This window comes from Propithecus coquereli, unplaced genomic scaffold (genome assembly GCF_000956105.1).
Source record: "Propithecus coquereli isolate 6110/MARCELLA unplaced genomic scaffold, Pcoq_1.0 Scaffold370, whole genome shotgun sequence".
Taxonomy (NCBI): domain Eukaryota; kingdom Metazoa; phylum Chordata; class Mammalia; order Primates; family Indriidae; genus Propithecus; species Propithecus coquereli.
Window position 1 is genome coordinate 2,271,191 of NW_012149397.1, and position 26,270 is coordinate 2,297,460.

A 26,270-nucleotide genomic window follows, 5' to 3' on the forward strand; every position below is an offset into this window, starting at 1 on the left:
GGGGATAGAGTTTCAGTTTGGGGAGATGCAAACGTGCTGGAGATGGATGGATGGATGGTGATGGTGGCACAACAATGTGAATGTTCCTCCAGGCAGGAAGCAGGGGAAGGTCAAAGGGCAAACCCTAGTGACTTTTCTCAATGGCCAGAGACAGGTTACATCCCAAATTATGGCAGGCTGGAGGTATATTTTCAACTGGCCCAGGACAAACATGGGGCTCAGAGGTGAGAGAGAAGGTGGGGCAAGGAGCTACAAAATGAGCTCCGGGCTCATCTTATTTTTAAATTTTATTGAAAATTTTTTTTTTCAGAGACAAGATCTCACTGTTGCCCAGTCTAGAGTGCAGTGGTGTAATCATAGCTCACTGTAGCCTTGAACTCCTGGACTCAAGCGATTCTCCCACCTTAGCCTTCTGAGTAGCTGGGACTGATTTTTTTTTTTTTAATTTTTTTTAGAGATGGGGTCTTGCTTTGTTGCCCAGGCTGGTCTCAAACTCCTGGCCTCAATATCCTAAGTAGCTAGGATCACAGGAGCACACCATTGCTTCCCGCTGTCCGAGCTCATCTTAAATGGAAGCAAACGAGAGGCATGGCATCAGGCGCAAATGTCTAAAGCCACACCTGCACGGGCATGTGTATGCACACACAGGTCCGCTGTACAAACCACTCCCTCTGGGACTGAGGCTGGGAGGGCAAAAGCTGGGGTTACCTTTTATAAAATTGCTTTGACAAATAATTGGATTAAAGGTGATTGTGATGGTTTTAAAGCATGTCCGCGAATTCTTTAGTATTCCTCCCACCTACCAGTGGAGTCTAATTCTCCTCCCCTTGATTACAGGGCAGCCTTCACTCATAATGAATAGTCAGGCGTGACTTCAGAGGATGGGACCCGAAAGGAAAAACAGCTTCTGCTTCGTACCCACACTGTGATTCTTACCTTGGAAACCCGCAGCCATGTTGGAGGATGCCCAGGCCACGTGAGGCAGCCTCATGGGGATGTTCTGGCCAAGACCCCATGAGGTCTCTGCTGACAGTCAGCAGTGACCCCAGACATGTGAGTGACCCAGCCTTCGATCTGACCACAGTGCTAGCCACCAGCTGACCACAGCCACCGTGGGCAACTCTGAGTGAGAACCACCAGCTGAGCTCCAGCAAGCTCAGCACTGAGAAGTGATAATAATAAACAATTACAGTTTAATGCTACTACGTTTGAGGTTTTGTTATACAGGTCGAAAATCTGGACAGTGATTTTCACCTTTGTATTTTTCAGTATTAGAAGTAATTCTTTCGTTTTATTTCACCCCCTCCCTTGCACCTTTGCAGACAATGGATGCAGAACCCTGGGCGGGTCCCTGCTTCAAAGCAGCACATCCTGTGGAGGAAGATGCTGAGGTAGCCATCTGTAGTTGCTGAAAAGAAGTTTATTGTACTATACGAAACTAGATGTGCTAAAGCTAAAAACATCTCCTAGTCTCCTTAAAGGAACCCTAGCTGGAGGGAGGCTGCCGCTGGTATCTTAACCTCAGCAGCGGTTTCAAGTAAGCCATAACTATAAAAATCACCACAGCTGGGCTCCCTTGGGACAACACTCCCTGCTGGGTCCTCAGCCTTCGGTGTCAGCTTGGCCCCGAGGGGTCCCTACACCTGGAAGCTGATGTCACTGACCAATCTCGAGCTGGACACGCGTCGAGTTGTAGTTGACTGGCTGGTGGGGTCAGCTTGGCCTTCCCAGGGTGGAGGGTGGGCACTGCCGCACTGCCCGGTCACCCTGGGGTGTATGCTGCAGGCTGTCTCGGCGTTGCTGCGGCCAGCCCGGAGGCAGGCCGGGTCTGTCCTGGGTTCACTGAGTGCACCATCACCTGGGCTCGAGGTGAGCTGGAGGGGCCGCTGGGGCTCAGAACTCTGGGCCCAGGAGTCCAGGGGTTCTTGTCCATGCCGTGGCTCACACTGGCCAGCTCGCCGGTGCTCTCGCCGTGGTCTCTGTGGAGAGAGGAGGCATGAGCTGGGGGAAGAGTGGGGACAGGGGTTAACCCAACTCCACAACTTCCTAGGCACCCAGGCCTCAGGCCTTCAGAGAACCTGGAGCAGACCAGTGCTGAGGGTTAGGGAGCCCCCATTTCCTCCTGTCAGAAGCTGTCCCATAGCCTGAAACACAGAGAGGCCACTACACCTCCCTCCCGGGCCCTCCCTCCCAGGCCCTGCCACAACCTGGGCCTCAGGTCCCTTACATATACAACCAGGGGGTGGCCAGGGGCTGGCTGCTTGCCTTCCTAAGGTGTGGGAAGGGGCTTTCTGGGGCTTATCCAAATGCTACATAAACTGCCAGGAGCCCAGCTGCCTGGCCAGGGCCTGGGAACATCCCAGACAGAGAAGGGACACTGGAGAGAAGGAGCATCAGGGGAAGACACCTTCCTTCCTGCCCTCTTTGGTGGCCTGGAGCTGGATCACCCACCTTTTATGCTTTCGGTACTCTGTGACTCCCCTGCCCTCCGAAACACAAACCAGGCCGTTCTTTTTTTTTTTTTTTTTTGAGACAGAGTCTCACTGTGTTACCCGGGCTAGAGTGCCGTGGCATCATCCTAGCTCACAGCAACCTCAAACTCCTGGGCTCAAGCGATCCTCCTGCCTCAGCCTCCCGAGTAGCTGGGACTATAGGCATGCGCCACCATGCCCGGATAATTTTTTCTATATATTTTTAGTTGTCCAATTAATTTCTTTCTAATTTTAGTAGAGACGGGGTCTCGCTCTTGCTCAGGCTGGTTTCGAACTCCTGAGCTCAAACAATCCACCCGCCTCGGCCTCCCAGAGAGCTAGGATTACAGGCGTGAGCCACCGCGCCCGGCCCAGGCTGTTCTTCAGGCTGATCAGATCTTGGCCTGGCCCCTGTCCTCCAGGCCCTGCCCCATCTCTGGCCTCCACACACACTGGCCTCTGCTCCCTAGAGGCTGCCTGACTGCTCCAGCCTCCAGCCCTTTGCTCGCTGTCACCTCCCCTAAGATGCTATCCCTCCCTTCCCCCAATGCAGGCTCTCTCAGTCTCTTTCCTCCAGGTAGACATCACCTCCGCCAGGGATCCTTCCCAGATCACTGCTCCCATCCACGCCTAATTCTCAGAAAAACACTGGAAGTAGAAGGAGTTAAGAAATAATCTATTGGTTCAATGAATAAGGGAATGAATCAATTAATTAATTAGTGGAGAGGAATGGTAGCTTAGTGGACGTTAGAGCCAGACTTTGGACTCCAAATCCAGCTTCACTCTTACCACTTGTGCTTGAGTCTACACAAGTTTCTTAACCTATCTGGTTCCTCGCCTGTAAAATGGGATAAAAGTAGTACCCACTCCCTGAGGTTCAAAGAGTTAATATTTGGAAGAGTCTAGAACAGTGCTTGGTATATTGCCAGTGCTAAGAAACGTTTATGAAATAAAAGCAAGGTCAAGGGGCAAACCTGGCCTTGCTAAAGGCAATTTACCACCTATCCAGGCAGTCTGGGCCTTGTCTGTGGGGTGGGTGGCCCCAGGACCTGCTGATGCAAGGGACCCTGCCTCCCTTGTGCAGTGCAGCCCTGGGTGGGAGCACCTTCTCTAAGTCCCTCTCAAGCTGGGCTGTGCTGGGGGTCCCCACGTATGGGAGAACTTGGTGGAGAGGCTCTGCCCCAAGAACCTCCCTCCTTCCCCCTCACCACCTACTTCCTGCCTCTTGAGCTGTACCAACTAGAGCTGACTATCAGAGCGGCCCCCCAGCCAGCCTCCTCAGGGCAAACCCCTCTCCCTGGGCTCACCCACTCCCTAGTGGAGGTGAACACAGTTCCCTACACAGGTCTGGCAGACATGTGGCCCCAGGCGGCACCCCTGGGAGCCCCTTGGCCTCAGGCTCCGGCCAGCGAAGCCCCTGCAGCAGCAACAGCTGCCGTCTCAGCCACCCTCATCCTGGACATCAAGTTGCCTTGAGTGGCAGCCGTTCCTTGTCCCATTCCACAGACGCTTTCCCAGTTATGACACAGGGTGATCTGGTTGCCAGGCTGTAATGGGGATGGGGTGTCATGGGGCGGGGGCAACAGACAAGCTTTGACACCAGCCTTGGAAGTCTGACATATAAAAAGAAACGAATTAGTCAAAACAGCCCCAGCAAAACTAAAAGAAAAAGGAAAAGAGCCCGATATACTTGCAGCCAGTTGACAGGTCAGGCTCTCTCCCAGAACATACACAGAGCTGCCGGTATTGTACAAGAAAGACATTAGCAGGTAATTCAGCAGAGAAAACAGAAAATGACGAATAGCAGTGCCACTGGTGACCCAAGGTTCCGAGAAAACATTCCTCCTCAACATTAATCAACGAAATGCCAACAAAAACTCCCTGTGTAACTTACACCTGCTACATAAATAAATAAACAGGAAACGAATTGTTAGTACTCAGGGATGATGTGGTTGTTGTCAAACTATGAACTAACTTGTACTGGAGCTCCCAGAGAAAGAATTTGGTAATAAAATATTTAGACTATTGGCCTAAAAAAATCCATTCCTGGGACCACCCCCAAGATGTTGTCTCAAAAGAGAAAAAAGTACTAAGCACAAAGGCGTTGACCACCCTGACCGCTCAGTAATGGGCGCTGAAGACTTTGGACAGATGGGTGGTCCTAAAGAATGAGACTCCAGCTTCAGACCACCAGGCGAACTGGAAAGTGTTGCTAAGTGGGAAAGGCTCCATGTACTGTTTCGGCTGCCACCTGGATGACGCAACGCCCACCTGAAGCTCCAGGGAGGAGATGGGAAGTGGATCCCTCTTCTGCAGGCGTCCACCAGAACCAGCATGGCGCACACAACATAGGACCACACAGGTCACAAGCTCCAGTGTCTCAATTTCCTTGTCTGCACAAGGACAGCAGGATTCACTGAACTCTCCCAGTGGGCCTGGGCACACACTTGGACTCAAGTGACTTCAACAGCACGGGGAGGTGGGCACTACTGTGATCTTCACATTATAGGCAAGGAAACTGAGGCATGGAGTGGTTACAGTCACATAGCAAAACCGCAAAGGCCAGGAGCAAGTGTTTTGCTGCCTTGGAAGGCTCTGATGGGATGGCCTGAGGAAGCAGTAGGCAGCACCAGGCTCCGGGATGCCATCTCGATGCCTGCCCAGACCCCAGGGTCTAAGCCGCTCCCCGCCCAGAGGAACAGGGCTCCCAGAGCAGTGGCCGACCCCAGAGCCAGGCACAGAAAGCACGAGATGGGCCTGGAACATCCTGTGCAAGCAGGAAGTGCTCAAACGACAACGGGGACATATCAGAAGGACCCAAGCCACAGCTTGGCAGGGCTCCTGCTGCCAAAGAACAATTGGAGCCCACAAAAAGTGGAAATTGTGTAGGGGCAGGGGGTATGGTCATGGCGAAGCTTGGCAGAGCTGGTAACACAAGAGGACGGGAGGCAGGGACAGGAGATCTGTCACTATTTTACTTTTATGTATGTGTAAAATTTTCCAAAATAAAAATATATCCATAAATTCATACTGATATTAACAAAACAAAATGGAAAGAAAGGAAAGAAAAAAACCAAAGAGCTCATCTTCATTCCTCATGGAAGAAATGTCAGAATCCCAATAGAGTTAGTAAAGTCCCCAGGACTTTACTATAACTCCCCAGGTGACAGCGGACCAGCAGGGTCGCCCCTGGACAGTGAGGCCAGGGGTCAGAGGTCGCTGGGGCAGCAGAGGCCCCTTGCAGGCCCTTCTCCACACCCTCATGGTGGAGGGATCCGGGGGACTTGTCCCAACCAAGAGACCCCAATCCACGTGGCCCGCGTCTGTGATCGGCAAGAAACACACACCCGAGCACAGTTGTGCAGAAACACCAGACAGATCCAGGTGGGGGTCTCTGTATGTGACCACTGGCCTAGAGCCCTCAGAAGCCCACGCCACAAAAGCCAGAGAGCCTGTCCCAGTGTGAGGAGCCCAGAGACCTGGCAGCCGAGTGCTGCACGTGATCCTGGACCAAGGGTGGGCACTGCCCCATACTGATAAGAACATTGGGAGAGTTTCCCTACTCCACAGGCTGCGTGTGTTCAGGATTGGATTTCTGGAGTCAGAAAAAGAATGTCTTTGTGTTGGGGGAGGGCAACGTGTAAGAGAGAAAGAGAAGAGGGGAGGGAGGCGCCAGGTCTGGGTGGAGTGAGCATGGGTTCCCGGAGGCTTCCGCTTCCCAGTAGGGTTGAATTCCCAAGATGCAAACTCGGGTGGGGGCAGCCCCGAGCACTAGGATGTCACAGTCAGGACAGAGCGCTACGAGGACCACCGGCCTCTTGTTTCAGAGATGGGAGTCAAGGCCCGGGGAGGGCTGGGGGCGCCTGGGCTCCAGCGGCACTCACGCGGTGAAGCTGTGGTTGTAGTGCGCCTGGACCGGCCGGCTTCCGGCCTTGCTGCTGCTGCTGCTGCTGCTGCTGCTGCTGCTGTTGAAGCCCTTGAGGCCGAGGTACGAGGCCTGCACCGTCTCCAAGTCCTCGCCTCTCAGCTGGTACCACAGTTGCGCCGTCCTGGCGGAGAGAGTGGGGGAAAGACTTTGAGCATGCGCACTGGTCCGCGACGGCGGCAGAAACGTGCCCTACGCAGGCCCAGGCAGGGTGGCCAACCTCTGAAAGGGCCGGATGGGGGATATTTTAGGCGCTGTAAGCCGTACGGTTTCTCCCGAAGCTAAAGTCAGCCATTGCAGCTCTAAAGCAGCCAGACACCAGGAGAGGATGAATGTGCCTGTGTTCCAATAAAACTTTACTCACAAAAATAGGCGGTCGAAAGTTCTGGACGGTGCTGATCGTTGCACAACACTATGAATGTACTTAATGCCAACAAACTGTCACTTAAAGATGATTAAAATAAATTTTATGTTATGTACATTTTACCAGAATAAAAAAATATAAACAAAAAAAAAGAATAAATCACTGTGGGGAAAAAAACCCGGCAGTGGCCAGACTTAACCTGTGGGCTATAATTAACCAACCCTCGGTCTGTGGTAACAGTGACGCCCCCTGGAGCTGTGGGAGGCAAGCGCGGCAGCCCTGCATGCCACTAACACGGCAGGATGTATAGCAGTGTGTGTGCAGGTGTAAGAATAACACAACCAGGCCAGGCGCAGCGACTCACGCCTGTAATCCTAGCACTCTGGGAGGCCAAGGTGGGAGGATCTCTTGAGGTCAGGAGTTCAAGATCAGCCTGAGTAAGAACAAGACCCTATCCCTACAAAAAATAGAAAATTAGCTGGCTGAGGTGGTGTGCCCCTGTAGTCCCAGCTACTCAGAAGGCTGAGGCAGGAGATGGCTTGAGGCCAGGAGTTCAGCCTGGGCAACAGATCGAGACTGTCTCTAAAAAAGAAAAAAAAGCAACCCCCCAAGAACCCACGGCCTGGCCTGTGTTCCCCCACAGCTGTGATGCTGATGTGGGCTGGGGGCAGCACTTGGTATGATGATTCCTTTAGTAACCAGAGCTGCCCACAGGGGCTCTCAGACACCCCCACAGACAGTGCCCACTCCCAGCAGGACCCTGAGAACCCTGAGGCCACTGCACCTGTCAGAGCGCCGCCGTTCGCTCCTCTTCACGCACTTGAGGAGGCAGCAGGTGAGGAAGGCCACAGACATGAGCAGGATGATGGCGCAGCTCACAATGGAGGCGATCACAGCCACCTTGAAGCCGAAGGTCTCATGTGGCGGTACAGCTGCGCAGGAGACAACTGCCAGCTCCTGGATACAGTTCACTCAGCCCCACCAGGGGTGGGAGGTAGGGGCCCCAGGGGCCAGGAAGTCTAAGAGTGGGGTGGATGGGGTCCAGGAGTGCATGGGGCCTGGCTGGCCCTCAGTGAGTCCCATTCTATGGGGAAGGCAGTGAGACACTAGTGGCTAAGCAAAGGTCTGTGAAAACTGTATTTGGGGATGGGGATATTAGGGAAGACTCTCCCCAAGGAGGGGGCATGTTTGCTGGGTTTTCCAGGGTATATAGGAGTTTACAGAGTGGCTGATTGGAGAAGCTCTGATTGGGAGGTCAGCATGATGGCCCACCCACTGGGGCCCTGACTGAGGAACAGAGGAAGGGTGGGCCACAGACAGCAGATGACAGCAGATACAGACTGAGCAGGACTTGTCCAGTCACGGTTTGAGTTTTCACAATGCCCCAAGCTGGCAAAACCCTCCGTGCATGCACATGCCAAGTCTTAATAGGATATTCTGTGTGCCAAGAATTCTAAGGTCACTTTCTACGAAGGAGCAAATGCAAGGAAAATGCCTGTCTTGGGGGTCAAAGGTCATTTGCCACATATCAGCCTTGCGACCACAGGTATGTGCTAAGAACTAAGATTCTAAGGGATGTTCTAGGAAAGAAAGGCCCAGGATCCTAATTCGAGCAACATCATGTACTGTCCCCACACAGTGGGCATGGCTCACGTCCCCCAGCCCCCACTTCCCCTGCTTCCTAACTGGACACCGGCCCAGAGTGAAGATGATGCTTCCAAGTGGTCACATGACCACATTCTGGCCAAGGGCAGATAAGGGGAAGTGATGTAGGACAACCTCTAAGAACCTTCCATGAGACACTGGGGTGTGCCCTTTCACCCTAGGGACCCCTCGCCCCATAACAACTGCCTGGAACACAGTTTGCTGCCACCTTGGATCATGACGTTCAGGCCACACCCAACAAAGCCTTGCCAGGGAAAGGGCCTGGGTTGCACCATCATGAAGTGCCACATGAGCCCAGCTGCCTATCCTGAGGGTCAAAGCTCCATCTGGTTAACCCTATTATTCTGGGTTTTCTGCTTCTTGGACTCTAATCCTAACAGATACTTTCATTCTCAGAGATTCACCCAGCACATTATCATTTTAAAGGCTCTAAGAAGTCCTGCCTTTGCCAAAGGCATAAACCCAGCATTTGCCAAACTCTTTTGACTCTGAGCCCTTTTTATGCACAAATCACATTAACATAACACACATGGCTTCACTCTGGCAAATGACATGCTGGGCACTCAACAGGTACTATCTCATGGACCCGTGAACACTCTGTACAACAAATACAACCAGAGAACTAGAAAACCATGTCCTCCCTGAGACTGGCAGTTCCAGAGATGGGCACATCAAGGCCCTCTGTGTCCACAGTACTTTGAATTCTTGGCACACAGAATATCTTATTAAAGCTTGCCATATGCATGCATGAAAGAAAGAAAGAACAATGAACATAGTTTCCCACTTAACAGATGCCAAAGTGCCCAAGTAACCTCTAGGCAGTGAGGGGCGAACTCAGCGGCAGAGCCAGGACCAAGGCCTGCCGGGAGGCCTTGAGTCTACACTGCAGACGTGGTACTGTGGGCCAACGGCTGCTGTGAAGCAGGGAAGCTACCGACTTCCCTAAACAACAGCCCAGTGTGTGTGGACACCAACACCACCCACGTGATGGGATTTAGGGCCACCCTACCACCACCCCCCAGCCGCGGAGCTGTAGGTAGCTCAGGAGGGAGGGGGCCTTACACTTGCACACGGGGGTTCCTGAAGACCACTCGGCGATGCTCCCCTTCCAGATGCAGGTAAGGAGGCCGGACCCCACCATCTGGTGACCAGAGGGACAGTGGAAAAGAAGCACGGTCCCCAGAGAAGCGCCATCGCCACGAAGGACTTGGAAGGTGCCCTTCGGGGGCAGCGGCAGCTGAGTGCATGCGCCTAGGGAGAGAGGCAGGCAGTGAGGCGTGGCGAGCCGGAGGGGCCGGCACAGCACCAGGGAGCAGGTGGGGGCCCTCAAAGGCTGTGGGATGCTCTGGAGAAGGTCACATGGGGCCATCTAGACACTGGGACAAAGCAGAGGTGGATCCCTACATGAAGTATAATCCTAGATGCTCTGAGGATTACCATGTTAAAAAAGAAAAATAAACAAACAAAAAAACCAAGTGTTAGAAGACAATAGAAGCAAATACACATTACCTAAGCATAGCTCCAAAGACAGAAATCAAGAAAAGAAAAGGGGAAGAGATCAACAGATTTGACTGCATAAAGAGCAAAAAGCAAAAGCGTCTGCGGCTCCCTAATAGTTGAAAAACAAACACAGACTCAGATGAAAACAGTTGGCAAAGATGTTTGGAAAACATAAGACAAAGGTTCAATAGCCTTAATTTATAAAGAGATCTTATACATCAATAAAAGCTGAACATCATTTTTTTAAAAAAATGGACTGTGAACAAGCAATTTACAGGGATATAAATGGCCAACGGACATGAAAAAATGCTTATCCACAGGTAATCAAAGAAATGCTAATTCAAATGAGAGCTCATCTTTCCCTCATCGATGCAGCAAAGATTAAAAGAAAAAAAGATGACATGCAAGTCAGCCAGAGATGGGAAGTGACTCCTTCCAGACCTGGGTGTAGAGCCAAAGGTTTCTCGATGGAGTGTGATATATGCATAAAGGACCTTATGCTGTATATGCACCTGAAGATTTGGCCAAAGGAAATAAAAATCTGCCAGGATTTCTGTACCAGGATACTCACGTCAGAGCCTTACAGAATAGTGAAAAGTTGGACACTACCTATGTCTCCATGAGTAGGGAATGACTTACTAATCAAAGTATATCCAGACAACAAAATGCCATAAAGTAGTTACAATGATGTTGTCCTTAACTAAGGACACAGAGAGATATTTCAGATGCAGTGGAAATCATGAGAATTTTTATAAAATTATAAAATGTATACAATTATAGCAATGACAACAGCTGGGCCTTCTAAGGGACTTGCTGTGGGCTGGACACTGCTGTTTGTGCGTCACACGCACTAACTCATCACTCGGCCCAGCAGCCTTCCTGGGGGAACTGTCAACATCCCCATTGACAGGTGAGCAAATTGGGGCAGGGGTCTGGTATCACCTCCTGCGGTCCCACAGCTCGTATGTTGCAGGCCAGACTCAGAGCCGGGCAAGGAGGCTCCTGTGCCCATTTGTGTCTGGCTTCTCTTCCTTCGCACAGGGCACCAGATGCTTCATGTGTATCAGCAGCTGGTTTCTTTTTACAGCGGCGGAGCACTCATTGTGTGGATGGGCCTGTTTGTTCCCTGCTGTTCCCTGCATTTGAGTTGTCTCTGGTATTCAAGGATGTTCAATGAAACTGCTGAGGACATTCTGAAGCTTGTCTCCTGGTGCCCAAGTGTGAGAGGCTCTTCCTCCTGCCTCTCTGGCATTTCCTGGCTTTTGTGCATTGACACCGTAGCACTAGTGCATCGAAGGCCTGGAATAGGGAGAGCGGGTTGTGCTGATGCGTGGCGTGTGCAAAGGCGGAGAGTGTCCTGAGGCAGCAGCCATGAAGGAGCACTTGTCTCCTTCCGCACAGGCAGGGACCAAGACTCAGAGATGGGGACGATGGTAGGGACAGAGGCCAGGACACACAGAGTCCGGTGGACCCCGTTATTCCACACAGACCCATTACTACCTTCCTCTGTCCTCTATGTCTCTAGCCAAGACTGTGCCTTGGGTGCCAGGCACAGATGTCCTGCTGCCCACCGAACCTGAGGTCACCTGGCCAAGCTTCTGAGCTCCCCCAACCTACTTTTCATATGGCTTCCCCATTCTAACTTTAATTTTAATTAGTGATCCTTCCATCCTTCAGTTGCTTGGGCCCCCAACCTCTCTACCCATGACCAATTCTCTAGCAAACTACGTGGACTCTAATTTCAAAAATTATACCAAGGACATCTGCAATAGGCTGAACATCATCCCCCAAATTTATTCATGTCCATCCAGGAGCAGCTGCTTGGGCTGGCTATATGCCCAGACAAGGTCTTCATCTGCAGAGCACAGCAGCCATTTCTTACCCCACATCTAAATTCACCACTGCATCTAGAGAGGAGACAGAGGCTCAGAGAGGTCAAGCCAGCCCCAGCCACGCTGACCCTGCCCTTCTTAGGGCGCCGGTATTAACGGGGCATCAGCAGAGCCAGGCTTCAGCCCAGGGCCCTGCATTCTGCCATCTGGGAAGTGGCGAAAGCTAAGGCTGCCGGAGCTCCCTCGCCATGGCAGTCGCCATGAGGGATGGCATTTCACTGTACTTGGTCAGGTACACTGACCCACTCCCCAGCAGCACTCGGTGGCCTCCCTGCCCTTGGCCTCTGCCCCACGGAGAACCTGGGAACCTTAAGAAGCTAAGCTGCTGAGAGGAAGACTGTGGAGCCTGGGGTGGCCCTCAGGAGGGGCTGAGGCAGACCCCTGCATGGTCTGACCATGCTACTTCTGCCCTGAGGACACTTGCTAGCACAGGGTGGGTGGTAGACGGGGTGTAGCGGGTAGGAAGGGCTTATGGTTTGTGCACTTTCCTGGGAGGGATGGGGAGGCATTGACTCTGGATCAGCACAAACACTGGGTGCCTAATAGGTGCTGTACTATGTTATTGCCCTGTGAAGAGAACAGGCTATCCCCACCTTACAGATGGGGTAACTGAGGCACAGCAAGGCTCAATGACATGCCCAGGGTCACTCTGAGGGAAGGTGGTAGGGATGGAATTGAGACCCAGCACACTGTCTGGAGCTCCACCTGATGGCTAAGTCCAAGGGGAGAACCTGCCCTGTCCCAGCTCATTCTAGGTGGTGCCAATCCCAGTTCCCATCCCTGGAGGTGTCTGCCTCCAGTATCCCTTCTCCCCACCTCAGAGTTGCAGCTGGGGATGTGACCGCCATCAAAAACTATATTTTCCAGCCTGCCGTGCAGCTGGGAGCAGCCATGTGATTGAGCCCAACCAATGGGATATGAGCATGCAGCTGGGAGCAGCCACGTGACTAAATTTGGCCAATGGGATGTGAGCACAGGTGCCATGCCACTTGCGTGAGGCAAAGATGGTAGATGTGTGAAAGAGTGGCTCAACCCCTCAGATCCTAACAAGAGAGAAATAAACTCCAGCTGGAGTTAAACCACTTCTTTTTTTTTACGGGTTTGTTAAGTGGACTGACTCAGCCCTGATACAAAGCTTCAGTCAACATGTCTCAGCCCAGTGCCCTATTTAGCACTTTGGACTCTGCTGGGCCCACCCAGGTCTCCCAGGCAACAATAACAAAAGGAGAAATGTCAGTGACAATACTAACAGAAGAAAGAATAACGCCCAGACCTTACTCTGTGCTGGGCGCTGTGCTGGGCCTTCAGTCACTGTTGGGGAATAGCACAGAAATGAGCACATGGACTCCAGCCTGCGGGGCTCCTCGTCCACCTCCACCACACACAGATGGGGACCCAGGCAAGGGAGCCTCCGCCGGCCTTAAGTCAGCACAGCTGCTGTGCCCACCTCAGGCTGTTGTGAGGAGGAAACGAGGTGAAACGCTGAGGCATCCGGGAGGTGCCTGCTACACACCAGGCGGGAGCCATGGGGATCCTTGGATGAACTGCCACCCTCATTCTGCAGCTCCAGAAATCAAGGCTCAGGGACACAGCCAGCTAGTGGTTCAGCCAGGGACAGTCTTGGCTACCTGGCTCTTCATCCCCTGGTCGCCCCATCCTGTCTGCTCCTTCAGTATCTGGGGAAGGCCGGCCTCTTGCCTGGACAGGACTATTCTGACTGCTCCCTGCAGATCTTCATTATCTGCATTACTATTAACAATAATGATGCATACTTGCACAGAACATTTTGTTCAAGAAGCACTCCACATTCCTTACCTCAAGTAACACTCAACAATCCCAAGAGGACAGCAGGGAATAAATCATTATTATCACAGATGAGGAAACCAAGGCTCAGAGAGGTGGGCTGACCTGCCCAAATGCCCACTGGTAGAGAGCGGGGAAGTGGCACAGGACCCAGTGTTTGTTTTTCTTTTCTAATTTATCCATTTTTTGCTGCTATTTTTGTCATTATCTTATTAATATATAAGTGCTGTTTATATAGAAAAGATACTAACCCTCTGTTACACGTGCATTGTAAATATCTACCCCCTACTTCTTGTTCTGGTATTACACTGGGAATCTTAAACATTGACTATTCATATGCAAAAGAATGAAGTTGCACCCCTGCCTCACACCATATACAAATATTAACTTAAAATGAATCAAAGACCTAAATGTAAGAGCTAAAACTATAAAATACTTTGAAGAAAATGGTAAATCTTTGTGATCTTAGGCAATAGTTTCTTAGATATGACATCAAAGATGATAAAAGAAAAAAAAATGACCTCATCAAAATTAAAAACATCTGTGCTTCAAAGGACACAATAAAGTGAAAAGACAACCTGCAGACAGAGAGAAAATATTTGCACATCCTGTATCTGATAAGAGACATGTATCTAGAATGTATGAAGAATTATTACAACTCAATTATAAAAAGACCACCAAATTTTAAAATGGGCAAAGAATCTGAACAGGCATTTCTCTTAAAAAGATATACTAATAGTGGCCAATAAGCACATGAAAAGATTCTCAACATTATTAACTTCAGGGAAATGCAAATAAAAACTACAATGAGGTACCACTTCATCTCCACCACGGTGGCTATTCATCAAAAAGAGAGATAAAAAGTGTTAGGAAGAATGTGGAGAAACTGGAACCTCATATGCTGCTGGTGGGAACACAAATTGGTACGGTGGCTTTGGAAAATGGTCTGGTGGTTTCTCAGACAGTTAAACATAGAATTACCATATGATCCAGTAACTCCACCTGTAGGTAAACCTCCAAGAGAAATGAAAACACATGCCCACACAAAAACATATACACAAATGTTAACAGCATTATTCACAATAGCCCAAAAGTTGAAACACACAAATGTCAACTGATAAATGGATAAACAAAACGTGGTCCATCCACACAAGGGAATACTATTCAATCATAAAAAGGAATGAAGTACTAACACATGCTACGGCGGGATAAAACTTGAAAACATTATGCTAAGTGAAGGAAGTCAGACAAAAGGTCATATATTGTGTGATTCCATTTATGTGAAATGTCCAGAATAGGCAAATCTGGAGAGACATCAAGTAGAGTAGTAGTTGTCAGAAGCTGGGGGGAGGGGATAATTAGGAGGTGACGGCTACGGGCTCTGGTGTCTTCTTTTGGGGTGATGAAAATATTCTAAAATTGACTGGAGTGATGGTGGCACATGTCTGTGAATGTGCTAAAAGCTACAGAGTTGTACATTTTAAATGGGTGAATTGTACGGTATGTAAATTATAGCTCAATAAAGCTGCTAAAAAAATCAAGGGGAAAATATTTACGTCAGTTAAAGAAATGCACATTTAAAACCTAAGATATTCTCTTGTTTGGTCTCATATCTTGGTCAGGTTAAAAAGACCAGCCTACCAAGTTAGTGAGGGTGTGGGGGGAGGGGTGCCTAGCTCCTGGGAGTGGTGTGCAGAGAGGGGAGGGCTTTCCTCTAGGCAGAGCCCCCTAGGGGATGCTCAGATGACAACAGTTGGCACTGAGCACCCCTCTGTTCTTGGCACAGCTCCAAACCCTTGGCCTGGGCCATTTCCTGTAACCCTGGGCTGCCCCTCACTGGCTTTGGGTCACCCAGCTTCCAGTGGTACAGCTAGGATTCGAACTCTGACTAGAGTCTGGGCCCGTCATGAGCTACCATGTTCTGTAGCCGCAGCATCAGTGCAGGAATGAGCGAATGAATGAATGCATGAGCAAGTGAATGGAGGACTGGCGGCCCGGCCTCACAGACAAGATTTACGATCAGTGCCACCCCACTGACAGGAACCCCTTTGGCTTTTCAGGATCCTGGGATCTGGATATGCACTATACCTCTGGCCAGGGAGGTGGACATGGGATTTTGGAGCGGTGGCAGACACACAGAGCAGCCATGGGCCAGCCACATGGTCCCTTCCCCAGGGCCTCCAGGCAACCGACGCTTCCCAGTCCTCAATTTAGAGCTGCAACTTCTGCATTTTTCAGCTCCCCAGCCCACTGTGGCCCTGGAGAGGAGGCCCCGCCAGCCAGCTGGGGTTTTGGGAGCAGCCAGGGAGGGGGAAGGGCGGTCGGGGAGGGCGAGTCTGCCCAGCACCCACAACAGTGCCTGGCTATCTGTCTGCCCAATGAGAGGGCAAGTGCATGAGCTTGAATTCATCCTTTAAAAATAAAGCTAGAACTTCATCACAAAACTAAGATGCCTAGAGGGGAGGACCAAGGGATGGGGCCGTGTGATAGAGCAGCCAAGGAAAGATGTTAAGGAATTGAGCTGGTGGGTGTACAGTCATAAAATCCTTTCAACTCTGCTGCATGTTGGAAAGAAATGAAAACGCAAGGGGAAACCTTGAGCATCTCTGCTGCTGACATCTAAATGGCCCCCTGGGTACATCCCCTTCCCCCGCAGAGCACGGGAAGTGGGTGGCTGTCCCACTCCCTGCCCAGGGCTGCTGAGCTGGCCGTTCGCTGGGCTGGGCGCCCTGTGTGGGGCGCTCGCTCTTCCACCCGGGCCTGCGTGTTACAGCAGGAACACGGGCTTCCGTCAGACAAGAGGGCCGTGACTGCCAAGGCCTCTGGAGCATATGAGGCAGCCAGGCCCAGCTCTGGAGCCAAAGGACCTGGGTTCAAGGGTCAGCTCGGCCTTACCAGGGGGGTGACACTGGTCACTTCTCCACCCTGAGCTTGTGTCCCCACCTACAAATACCACACTGTGCAAAGTGGGGCGAGGATTGAATAAGATGTCTACGGCTCCAGCAAGAAAACCACCACTGTTGACTTCCTCTAAGTGTGTCTTAGAAAGAGCACCCCCACCCGGGTCGTGTGGATGGCGGGGAGAAGGCGGGGTACTGAGAAGCCCCGTCGCGGGTCGCGGTTCACACTTCGTCTGTCAACAGCCACATCCTGTGCCCTCTGCTGCAAGGTTTGGCTATGGCCAGGGCTCTCCACCCCAGACGGCAACTGCAGGTGGTGTACTACGCTTCACAGCAATCACGTCAACAAGTGGGGGGGCATAACCCCTCCCCAAGATCCCCAGAGCCTCTCCTCCCTTATTAAGCCTCATAAACATGGGGGATGAAGGTCACAAGAAGTCACCACCCACAACCAAAGAAAGGAGTCTAGTCAGTGATGTAGTATAATACTGACCTGAAGTATAATACTGACCTACTAATACTGAAGCCCCGAATGTACCATCAAATTAAAAACATAAATAAAAGTAGAGAACAATTTGGAGTGCAAGCTCCGTAAAACTGATGTTGGCCCCATAACTGGACATGGGCAGGGAGGGCGTGCAGAGAAGGCTGGTGCCCGGTGGGGGCTGGGGAGAGGCTCTAAATGCAGTCCTGGCATCAACCCTTCACTTGTAACCAGCCAACCAGGGGGTCCCACGCCCTGGGTCTTAACATTAAGTGTACTGCTGGAACGGTCTTCCTTTAAAAATAAAATGGAAGAGTCTCGGGGAAGTAACTGTGGTAGGAAGGGGGAGGGACGAGCCCTCGCTCAAGGCTCGCAGCCCTGGCCTGCCTCCTTGTCCTATCTCAGGGAACCTTCTGCCACCCACGCAGGGCGGCCAGGAGGCCCCACCTCCTCCAGGCCATCAGCCAGGGGAGGCACCGGGAGGCAGAGTCACCTGCTAGAGGCCACAGGAAGAGAAGCCGCTGGCTGTGAATGCCCCCTCTTATGCCCCAGCCTCTAGTAGGGTGGGTAGGCTTCCTGGGGGGCTAACCCAGGGATTTTTGGGGTCTGATCCTGGCACAACCACTTCCCAGCAGCAGATCCTTGCCTAGCTCAGCCTCAACTTCCCTTACTGCAAAACGGGTGACCTGCCCTCCCAGGGTCACAGGAGGAGTGGGACCACCCTGTGGAGACTGTGGAGCAGGAGAAGGATCACCCCCTAGGCCAGGACTTCAACTAAGCCACATCCTGAGCACCCCAGGACATGAGCGCCCCAATCTGCAAGGTCCATGGAACCCAGGGAACCTTCACCCCTCAGGTCCCCATCTCCCTAGTCCAAGCACCCAAGGGACCTTCACCCCTACCCTCCAATGGGGTCTCCTGCACTCCCTCCCTGGGCCTGGAAGGCTGGCAAACACTTCCTCTGGGCTGGGCACATTTTGCAGATGAGGAAACTGAGGCCCGAAGACCTGCCCAAGGCCCCTGGGTGTACAATGGCAGTGCCAAGTGTAGGAGCCTGGACTTCTGCCCCTTCGGGGTAACCCTTTCCACAGGACTCTCGGCAAACTAGCAGCCAAGATGGGGTGGGCAGGCAGGCAGTGTCGTGCCAGGAGCTATGGTCTATGATGCCTCTAACTCTAAGAGTACCCTAGAAATCACCAAGACATGGTGGATGGGGCTGGTGGACTCCATCGCCCATGTCCCTAACCACCACACAACCGAGTCCCACTCACGCAGAGAGGCCTTGAGTCCCAGCCTGGAGATCCACGGCCACCCTTCATTGATACCCCCCACCCCAGCCTGGAGTCCCGCAGCAGCCGCCTCTCACTACCTCCTGACAGCTCCTCCCCACGCTCGGTGCCTGGTCTCCTCTCTGGCTTAAAACTCTCAGGAACTCCCAACTGCCCTCAGACACCCGTCCTGGCCTGGCCCCTGCAGGGGATGCCCCCAGCGGTCTTTGAGGACACCCCACATTCCCTAAGGCTGGAGGCAGAGGCCTTTCCTCCCTGGACTCTGGCCCTGCCCGCCCACAGGCCCCCTATGGACACTGGACACCGCCTGTTCTCCAGCCCTGCTCTGGGGCATTTCTTACTTGCCACCCTTTAGACCCCTTTTTTCACTAAATGAAAGTAAATCTTAGATAAGAAGTAAAACAGAAAATGGATTTGATGCAAACAAAATACAAAATAAAAACACACAAGGCCCAGCGTAGCACTCCCGTGGTTCAGTGGATGGTGGTGAGGATGCCATGTGGCCCTCAGGCCACCTGCCACCTGCCAGACCAGTACCCCCACCTTACACCTCTGTGCGGCCCCCCTGACTCAGCTGCGCTCCCTCCCTCCCCAGCACACAATGAGAGCCGCTGACCTGGATGGGTCCCCATCCTCCCACCCTCTGTGAACAATCCTTGCTTGTTAATCTTTATCTGGAACCTTGGACCACAGGCCGGCCCCTTCTGTCCTCCTTCCTGGCACCCACACGGCCACTACACCCTGACCTTGCCCGCTGCGGGACGAGGTAAATAAGTTCCTTTTATGCTGGCAGAGGCTGTGGGAGAGAGGGCACCGGGAGCGGGAGAGGAAGGCTGCTGGACCCAGCCTCACCTACACTTGGTGGCCAAGCCTTATCTCCACCTGCCTGTGAATCTCCATGACCTTGCTCTGGGTCTCAGTTTCCCCAAATGCAACATGGGAAATCTCAGGAGAGATTTCTCAGGGAGTTCAATGGGTGACTTGTGCACATGCAGGTGCTCTGAGGCAAGCCCCCCAAGACCCTGGCCCACAGCCCTGCCCTCTCTGAGCCCATCTCCGCATAGAGGGAGGGCACAGGCTTCAGAGCCGCTGCAGCCCTGGGTTTCCCGAGCTGAGCAGCAGGTCAGCCTCACGCAGTGGAAGGCACACTCTCCTCTAGAACAGGACTGGTTAATTCTAGGAAAAGTGTGCTCCCCAAATCCCCGGCAGGGAAAACTAAGGGTCCAGGAACCTATGCCTCTTATCCAGCAGCTCTGCCAGCACCCTGGCAGGAAGCCACAGCAAGGCATCAAGGGGCACATGAGCCTCCCTTTGATTCACATGAGCTCTCACTGGGCCTCAGTTTCTCCTCTGTAAAATGGGCACAGCCCAGCTCTGAGGCACGGCTTTAGGGGTGAGGCCAAGAAGATGCCCATGCAGCAGGCCTTCACCTAGCCATCCGGCCTCCTGTGTCCCCTTCTCCAGGCCCTTCCTCCAAGGTGCCTTCTGGGGGATTAGCATGGGGGGGCAGGGTCACCTCCAGTCACTGGAACCCTGCATTCCTGGACAATCTCCCAGATCAAGGAGCGCTGGAGCTGCCCTGGAAGCAGGGCCAGGGGCCAGCCATGCAACAAACTTTACAAACTCCTGCTGGGCCAGCCTCCCCCACCCTAGCCCCTAACCCAGGGAGATGAGGGAAGACCCTCTGGATGCCGCGTCCGTCTGGACTACTCCACTCTTCATGTCTACTCCAGGAAGACCAGTGATGATGGTCCCATTTTACGGATGGTGGGGAAAACACACACCTCAGTGCTGTGTTTTAGACGGTGCCAACGGTCTCCAAAGGCTCCAAAAGCTCCCAGCCCCATCCCTTCACTTCCTGGCGCAAGAGACTGAGGGTCCCACGCCAGGGGAGTGATGCAGTACAGATGATGGCATCACCCCTGCAGCAGAACGAAGACCCTCCCTGGGCTCCACCTGGCCTGTCCACAGCCTGGGGGCAGGTATACAGTGCTCACCACTTAGCACACGGGGAAACTGAGGCAGAGAGCTGGAGAGACTCACCCTAGGTCAGAGGAGGGATTCTAACCTCAAACTCCAACCAGGAGCCCAGTGCCTGGGAAATGCTTGGGTCTGAAAGGGGACTGAGCTGCAGCTAGTCAGAGGCAGGGGCAGAGGCACAAACGGGAGCACAGGATGCTGGACTCAGGGACCATCCCTCACCCCCATCCCTCAGAGATTCCTAGCAAACAGCCTTTTGTGTGCAGATATGCCAGAGCCTCCTACTGCTCCCTGGCCTTGGGCTACCTTGGGCAAGTCCTGCTACCTCTCCTACAAGGGGCCCTGGACACCCACTCCCCTAGGCTGTTGTGCCAGTAGAAGGGGGTCTCAAGCAGTACCAGGCCCTGGGCAGGTCCCCCGCAAACACAGAAGAAAAGTGCTCCTCACCCCAGCATTGATAAGGGACCCTGGGCATTAGGCTGCCTGGGGGAGTCAAAATAAACCAAGCTGACCAGGGCCAGGGACAAGCCTCAGCTCCCACATTGCTGAGTTGCACACCTCTGCTCAGTAACTTAACTTCCTGTGCCCCAGTTTCCCCATCTTTGAGAGGGAGCCAGGCAGAGCCAGTTCCCTCCACTCCAGGCCTCAGCTTCCTCCTGTGCAAAGAGCCTAAACCCAGCGCTGGCCTGAAACACCCAGGCCCCTCAGGCCTAACCTTACTGGACAGAGGCCACAGAAGTGAGCTTCTGGGACATCTGAAATACAGGGTTTCGGTTTGGTTCTGTTTCTAAAAGGGTTAGACGTTGGAAGCATCCATGGAGCAAAGCCGTCATTTAAACCCCAGTGCCTGCACTGAAGGTGAACGCTCTTTAAGCACGTTCTTTAAAGCAAACAATTAAAAGTAAAATAAAACCCAGCCTCCCTTCTTTTAGGAGACCTCTGAGCCTTGGAAAGCTGAGGCCGGTCCCAGGTCCCGCTGCCAGGCGATCTCGGGCAGTCACTGCCCTCTTGCAGGCTCAGTTTCTCCATCTGCAAAGTGGGGCCGCAGTGGTTACCAGGGAACCCTGAAGAAGACACCTCTCTGTGGAGCAGAGGACGCCCGCTCTCCCCTTCCGCTCCGGAGGCTGCGTGCCCCGCCAGGTGAGGCCAGTTCCGACTTCCCCAGGCGCGGAAGAGAGGCGCGACTGGGAACTGCGGCCCCGGAGCCCGCCGCGCGGAGAGGCGTGGCCACCGCATGGTCCTTAGGCGCCCCAGACTGCGGCGGGGCGACCACCCAGGAAGGGGCGCGCCGTCCCCGGGCTGACGGCTGCAAGTCACCACCTGGTTTCCGACCGCTCGCCGCTGAGCTTCGGCTCCATCGGGACGCCCGTTGGGCCGGCGGAGAGTGGAGAGGTTCGTCTAGGGGTCCCCGGCTGTGACCCCCAGCCCCTGCTCCCCAGCCCCTCGGCTTCCCCGTCTGTGAAATGGGCGCATAACCCCGTACGCGGCCCCATGGCCCCAGCCCTCACCTGTGCGGTTGCCTGGGGCAGGCGTGGTGCCCCCGGCCCGCCCCCGAGGCTTCCCCTTGCCGCGCAGGGTCGCTGCCGCCCCGCGCATCCTGCGCGCTCCGCGGCGCTTGGCCGAGCCTACCCGGGACAGCGAGCGGGGCTGGCGGGAGGGGGCGGGGTCTGCGGGAGCACGCCCTCCCGGGGGCGGGGCCGGGCACAGATCAGGCCCCGCCCACCCCTTGAGCCAGCTCAGGGGGCGGCTCCTGGGGATACCAAACCCCGAGTGGGCGAAGTCGGCCAAGCGAGAAGTGTCACTCCTCCAGGGCCTTGCAGGCGCGGTTACCTCTGTCCCCACACCTTTTCCCTCCCGATCCTTACCTGGCCCCTCCCGCCCGGTTCTCACCTTCACTCCTAGTGTGGTTTTCCAAGTGCTTCCACGTATTTCTTTTCTAAGTAGCGTTTTGCGTTCTAGAGTGCACAATTCAGCAGGTACCAAAGGGCAAAGAGCAAAAACCCTCCGCCCCCGCCCCTCCGACTCACCCCATCACCCCCACGGTGTCCTACATGGATCCAGCCCTTTGTCCTGTCTCCCACTGAGGGCCAGGCCTTCTGAGGCTCCCTGAGGGGAGTGACCCTACAGTAGGTTCTTCCTGAGGGGCCCCTGGGTGGTGGGAGCAAGACTCAACACCCCGGGGTCTGGCTCCAGGGCCCACACACACCTGGGGACCCGCCTTCTCGTGGCTCGCTCCCTCCCACCCTGCTCCACATGCAGCAGCCCCTCAGTGGGCCCCAGTGGGCCCAGAGCTGTAGCCTAGCCCCTTTCTCTTCCTCTGACCCCACTCAGCCCGTCATGGCCCCCTGCCCAGGCAACCACCAAGGGGGGATGTGGTCTTGGGCCACAGACACCCAGGAGCTGGGGCTGCTCTAGAAAAGCCTTCTGAGCAGATGAGATATGAGCTGAGATCTGTCTCTACAGAGCTGGGGGAAGCATTCCTCGCACAGAGAATAGCAGATGCAAAGGCCCTGAGGTGGGAATGGGTTTGGTAGCTTGAGGGACAGCCAGAAGCCCAGTATAGCTGGCTGAGGCAAGCCTCAGGGAGCCTGGGAAGGTGGCCCAGGCAGGCAGGGCTCTGGAGGGCCTGGCAGGTGACAGTGAAGAGCATGGATGTTCTGGGGGACCACAAAGCAGGATTCTGGCAGGACAGCCCCTTCCCACCTCTGCTTTCTGAGCCCCCAGAAGCTCAAGTTCCGTATATGTAAGGGTGTCCCCTTTCCCTGTCAGGGTTGATTTTACCCCATGATATCTTCTTCCCACTTTGACTTGTGGGCCACATATGATGGCTGTCTTCAATTTCCTTGATTCTGAATCAGCATGTGTGTCCTCTGCCGTGTCAAGAAGGGCAGGACCACCCAAGGGCCCACTGTGACCCCATCCCCCTCCAAATGGCCCCAGAATTCCCTACCAAATGGCCCCCGGTCCACCTCTCAGGCCTGTGTGGCCCCCTCTCTGGGTTTGCTCCCCCACCCCCCTGCACTGCCGGTTGGAGGGCAGCTGCCTATAGGCTCAAGGACAGGGCTGGGAGGGGAGGTCTGGGGCAGCCCTCCAATTGCTGGGTGGAGCTGGGTGGGGGATGGAAAACACAGGGCTGCCTGTGGCTCCCCACACCACCTCACTGGGGCTCAGGCCTTCAGGAGTCCAAAAATACTAAACGCCCGGCCATTTAGGGTGAGTGTGTTTCCTAGGGCTGCGTAACAAAGTACCAGACTGGGGGCCTTAGAACAACAGAAATTTGTCTCACAGTTCAGGAGGCCAAAAGTCTGAGATCAGGGTGGTGGCAGGGCTGTGCTACCTCCAGAGGCTCTTGGGGAGTGTCCTTCCCTGCCTCTTCCAGATCTGGTAGTCCCTTGGCCTATGGCAGCTTAACTGTGACCTTCACACAGCACCCTCCGTGTGTGTGTGTCTCTCTGTGTCCAAATCTCTTCTTACAAGGACACCAGTTGTGTTAGATTAGGGCGCATCCTAATGCCCTCATCTTAACTTGATTAAGACCCTGTAAAGGGTCTGTAAAGACCTAGAAACACCTCGTCTCCAATTAAGATCACATTCTGATGTGCGTGCTGAGTTAGGATTTGGGGAGACAGTTCAGCTCCTGACAGGTGGTATCAGAGAGGCCAGAGCATGTTTTTCTGAGCCTGTAGCTTGGTTTACACGTTGTGAATATTCAGGCATGTGGTGCTGGGCCTCCATTTGTACCGTTAGGGGACATAGGGGGTCACCTGACCTCTTTCACATTCTGTAGGAAACTGTACACCTTTTTGTGCCTCAGAACACTCAGTTGCTGCCAAAACCATCTTCAGAAGCAGCAGGAGGGATCTGGGGTTCGTTTGGGAGGTGGACCTATGGTCTATTTGAACCCTGATCTGGGCTGTCCCATCCACCTTTCCTGGTGGCTCTTGGAACAGCATGCTCCTGGAAAGCCCAGCAATACCAACCATGTGCAGGGAGGGAAACTGAGGTACCTGGAGGGAAAGGCACCAGCCCACCAGGGATGACAGACTGCCTGGGCCACTCCCATCGTGGTGGAAATGACTGCCCTCTGACAGGCCTCCCTGTCCCTAGGGCAGGGTTGGGCAACCTCGCACTGAGGCTTAGTGTTCTCAGCTAAAGCATGGAGATGGCCCTGCCACCCTCCCAAGGCTAGCGAGAGACTGTGACGTGCTTAGGCTGGAGCAGTGGCCTCCAAGCTGGACTGGACTGGCAAGGCCCCCACCAGCATTTGGTTTGGCCCACCCATCTGGCTCTTCCAGTTGCCTGGGTTCCTGGTTCCCAGACTCCCCATGTCTAGGCACAGACTGGGGACAGAGCTTGGGCTGTATCTGCCTGGGTGTCTCCTTACCCTCCAGGCCTCAGCCTCCTCCAGGGAGCCCTCCCTGATGCAGTGCCCCAGCAGAGCTATTCCGTGCTGCCTGTCCAGAACGCCCACTCAGCCTGTGTCACATCTATGAAATGGAGGGGACGTGGCTGCCCTGGAGTAGGCAGGGGAGACTGGGAGGGACAGGTGGGCTGCGGGCACGGGAGGCCGGGAAAGGGAAGCACAATCTTGCACAGACAACTGAGGAGCTGGCTGCAGCTGGGAGCACACAGCACACTGTCAGCAAACATTTGGTGGATGGGTGCACTGGTGGGGAAGGAACCAAGGAGGCAGGGGGAGGTCTGTAAGCCCCGGGTTTCAGTGTTTCACTCTGTAAAATGGGTGTCACATGGACGTGCTGCCAGAAGTTTCCAGGGGAAGGTAAGGGTCTGGCCTGGGGGGTCTCCTCTTCCCTCAGGGCGTAGCTGAGGTGCTGCCTCCCCAGGAATACTTCTTCAAGCCCCTGATTCACCTGACTCAGCATCCACAGGCCCCGGTGGCCTGGGAGGGGACCCAAGCATAAACCTAGTGGTGGTGGCAGAGTTCTTGGCTGGGTATGTTTCCCTAAAATTGGATAATGACTGTGGAAATGTAAAATGCTTTTTGTTTTGCTTTATTCTTGATTTTAGTTATTACTCAATAGAAAAATGAGATTTTAATCCTAAAAACCTCTTAGAATGAACCAAGTCCAGAAAGTTCCATTGCAAAATGATAAGCCTCATGGAATTCCTCTCTTTTTAAAAAATTTATTACCTTTTAAATCTAAAAGCAAGAATAAAAAAAAAAAGTAACCTGGGCTTGTAACTCCAGTGAGCTGGATATTAGGAAAGAAAGCAATTTTTCCAAAAATATTTTCTGCCAGGCTATTTGGAGCCCTCAATGCACACCACTAATCCTACCGGCCACCCTAAAGCAAGGCAAGAGCCTTGTCCCCCTTTACAGGTGGACGAGAAGTGAGCAGGCTGCTGGCCTCTGACCAGAGCCCCCCCACTGCTGGGGCCTGGGCTCTGACCACTGGGCTGTCCTACCTGGCCACAGCCTGCACAAGCAGATGTGTCAGCTCTGGTGACATGACATTGAGCCACCACCCTCAGGTTTAGAAATGATGACTGAGAGACATGCAGCCAGGCACCCTGGAGGGTAGAAGGAATGACGGATTTATGGAACAGATACTACTGAGCACCTACTGTGTGCCAGGCCAGTTCAGGAGCTGGGGACACTGCCAGGCCCAGGAGGGACAAAGTTTGGCTGGGGGCTGCTCCCCAGCTTCACCTGGCCTCTGGAAGAGGCCTCCTACCTCTTGACTTTTTTATGTATTTTCTGAATTTACCACAGTGAGTGTGTATCTATTTTCTAATCAGGAAACAGGAAACAAAGATTTTAAATGCTTCGTAGATGTAAACAATTGCAAATATTCCCACCAGTCTGATTTCCACTTGCCAGGAAAGGTGTGGACTGACCTGGTCACCGGCTGTTGGGATTACACCTCTTATGGTGATGTAAGGAGTTCGCGTCTAAGGACAGGATTCCAGGAGGGGGTGGTGCTTTCACTGGCCTGGAGCTGCTTCCAGCTAAGCCGGCGGGTCAGAAGGTGCAGG

At 53.6% G+C, this 26,270-nt stretch overlaps 1 protein-coding gene across 1 annotated transcript; it reads right to left on the reverse strand.

Annotated features, from left to right (window-relative positions):
* Nucleotides 1–1,762: 1,762 nt before the first annotated feature.
* SUSD3 (sushi domain containing 3) lies at nt 1,763–21,869 on the reverse strand. The gene is made up of 5 exons (XM_012651815.1): nt 21,782–21,869; nt 9,488–9,676; nt 7,545–7,692; nt 6,356–6,520; nt 1,763–1,979 (listed from the first exon to the last, which is right to left on the reverse strand). The coding sequence occupies exons 1-5, from the start codon at nt 21,867–21,869 to the stop codon at nt 1,763–1,765; spliced, it is 807 nt and encodes a 268-aa protein (XP_012507269.1).
* Between the last annotated feature and the right edge of the window lie 4,401 nt (nt 21,870–26,270).

Excerpts from the sequence above, each read along its gene's own strand:
- SUSD3 (XM_012651815.1), bottom strand. The coding sequence starts at position 21,869 with ATGCGCGGGGCGGCAGCGACCCTGCGCGGCAAGGGGAAGCCTCGGGGG. Across the intron at positions 7,693-9,487 it reads AGGAACCCCCGTGTGCAAGT|CTGTACCGCCACATGAGACC; the intron begins GTAAGGCCCCCT and ends TCTCCTGCGCAG. Across the intron at positions 6,521-7,544 it reads GAACGGCGGCGCTCTGACAG|GACGGCGCAACTGTGGTACC; the intron begins GTGCAGTGGCCT and ends TCTCTCCGCCAG.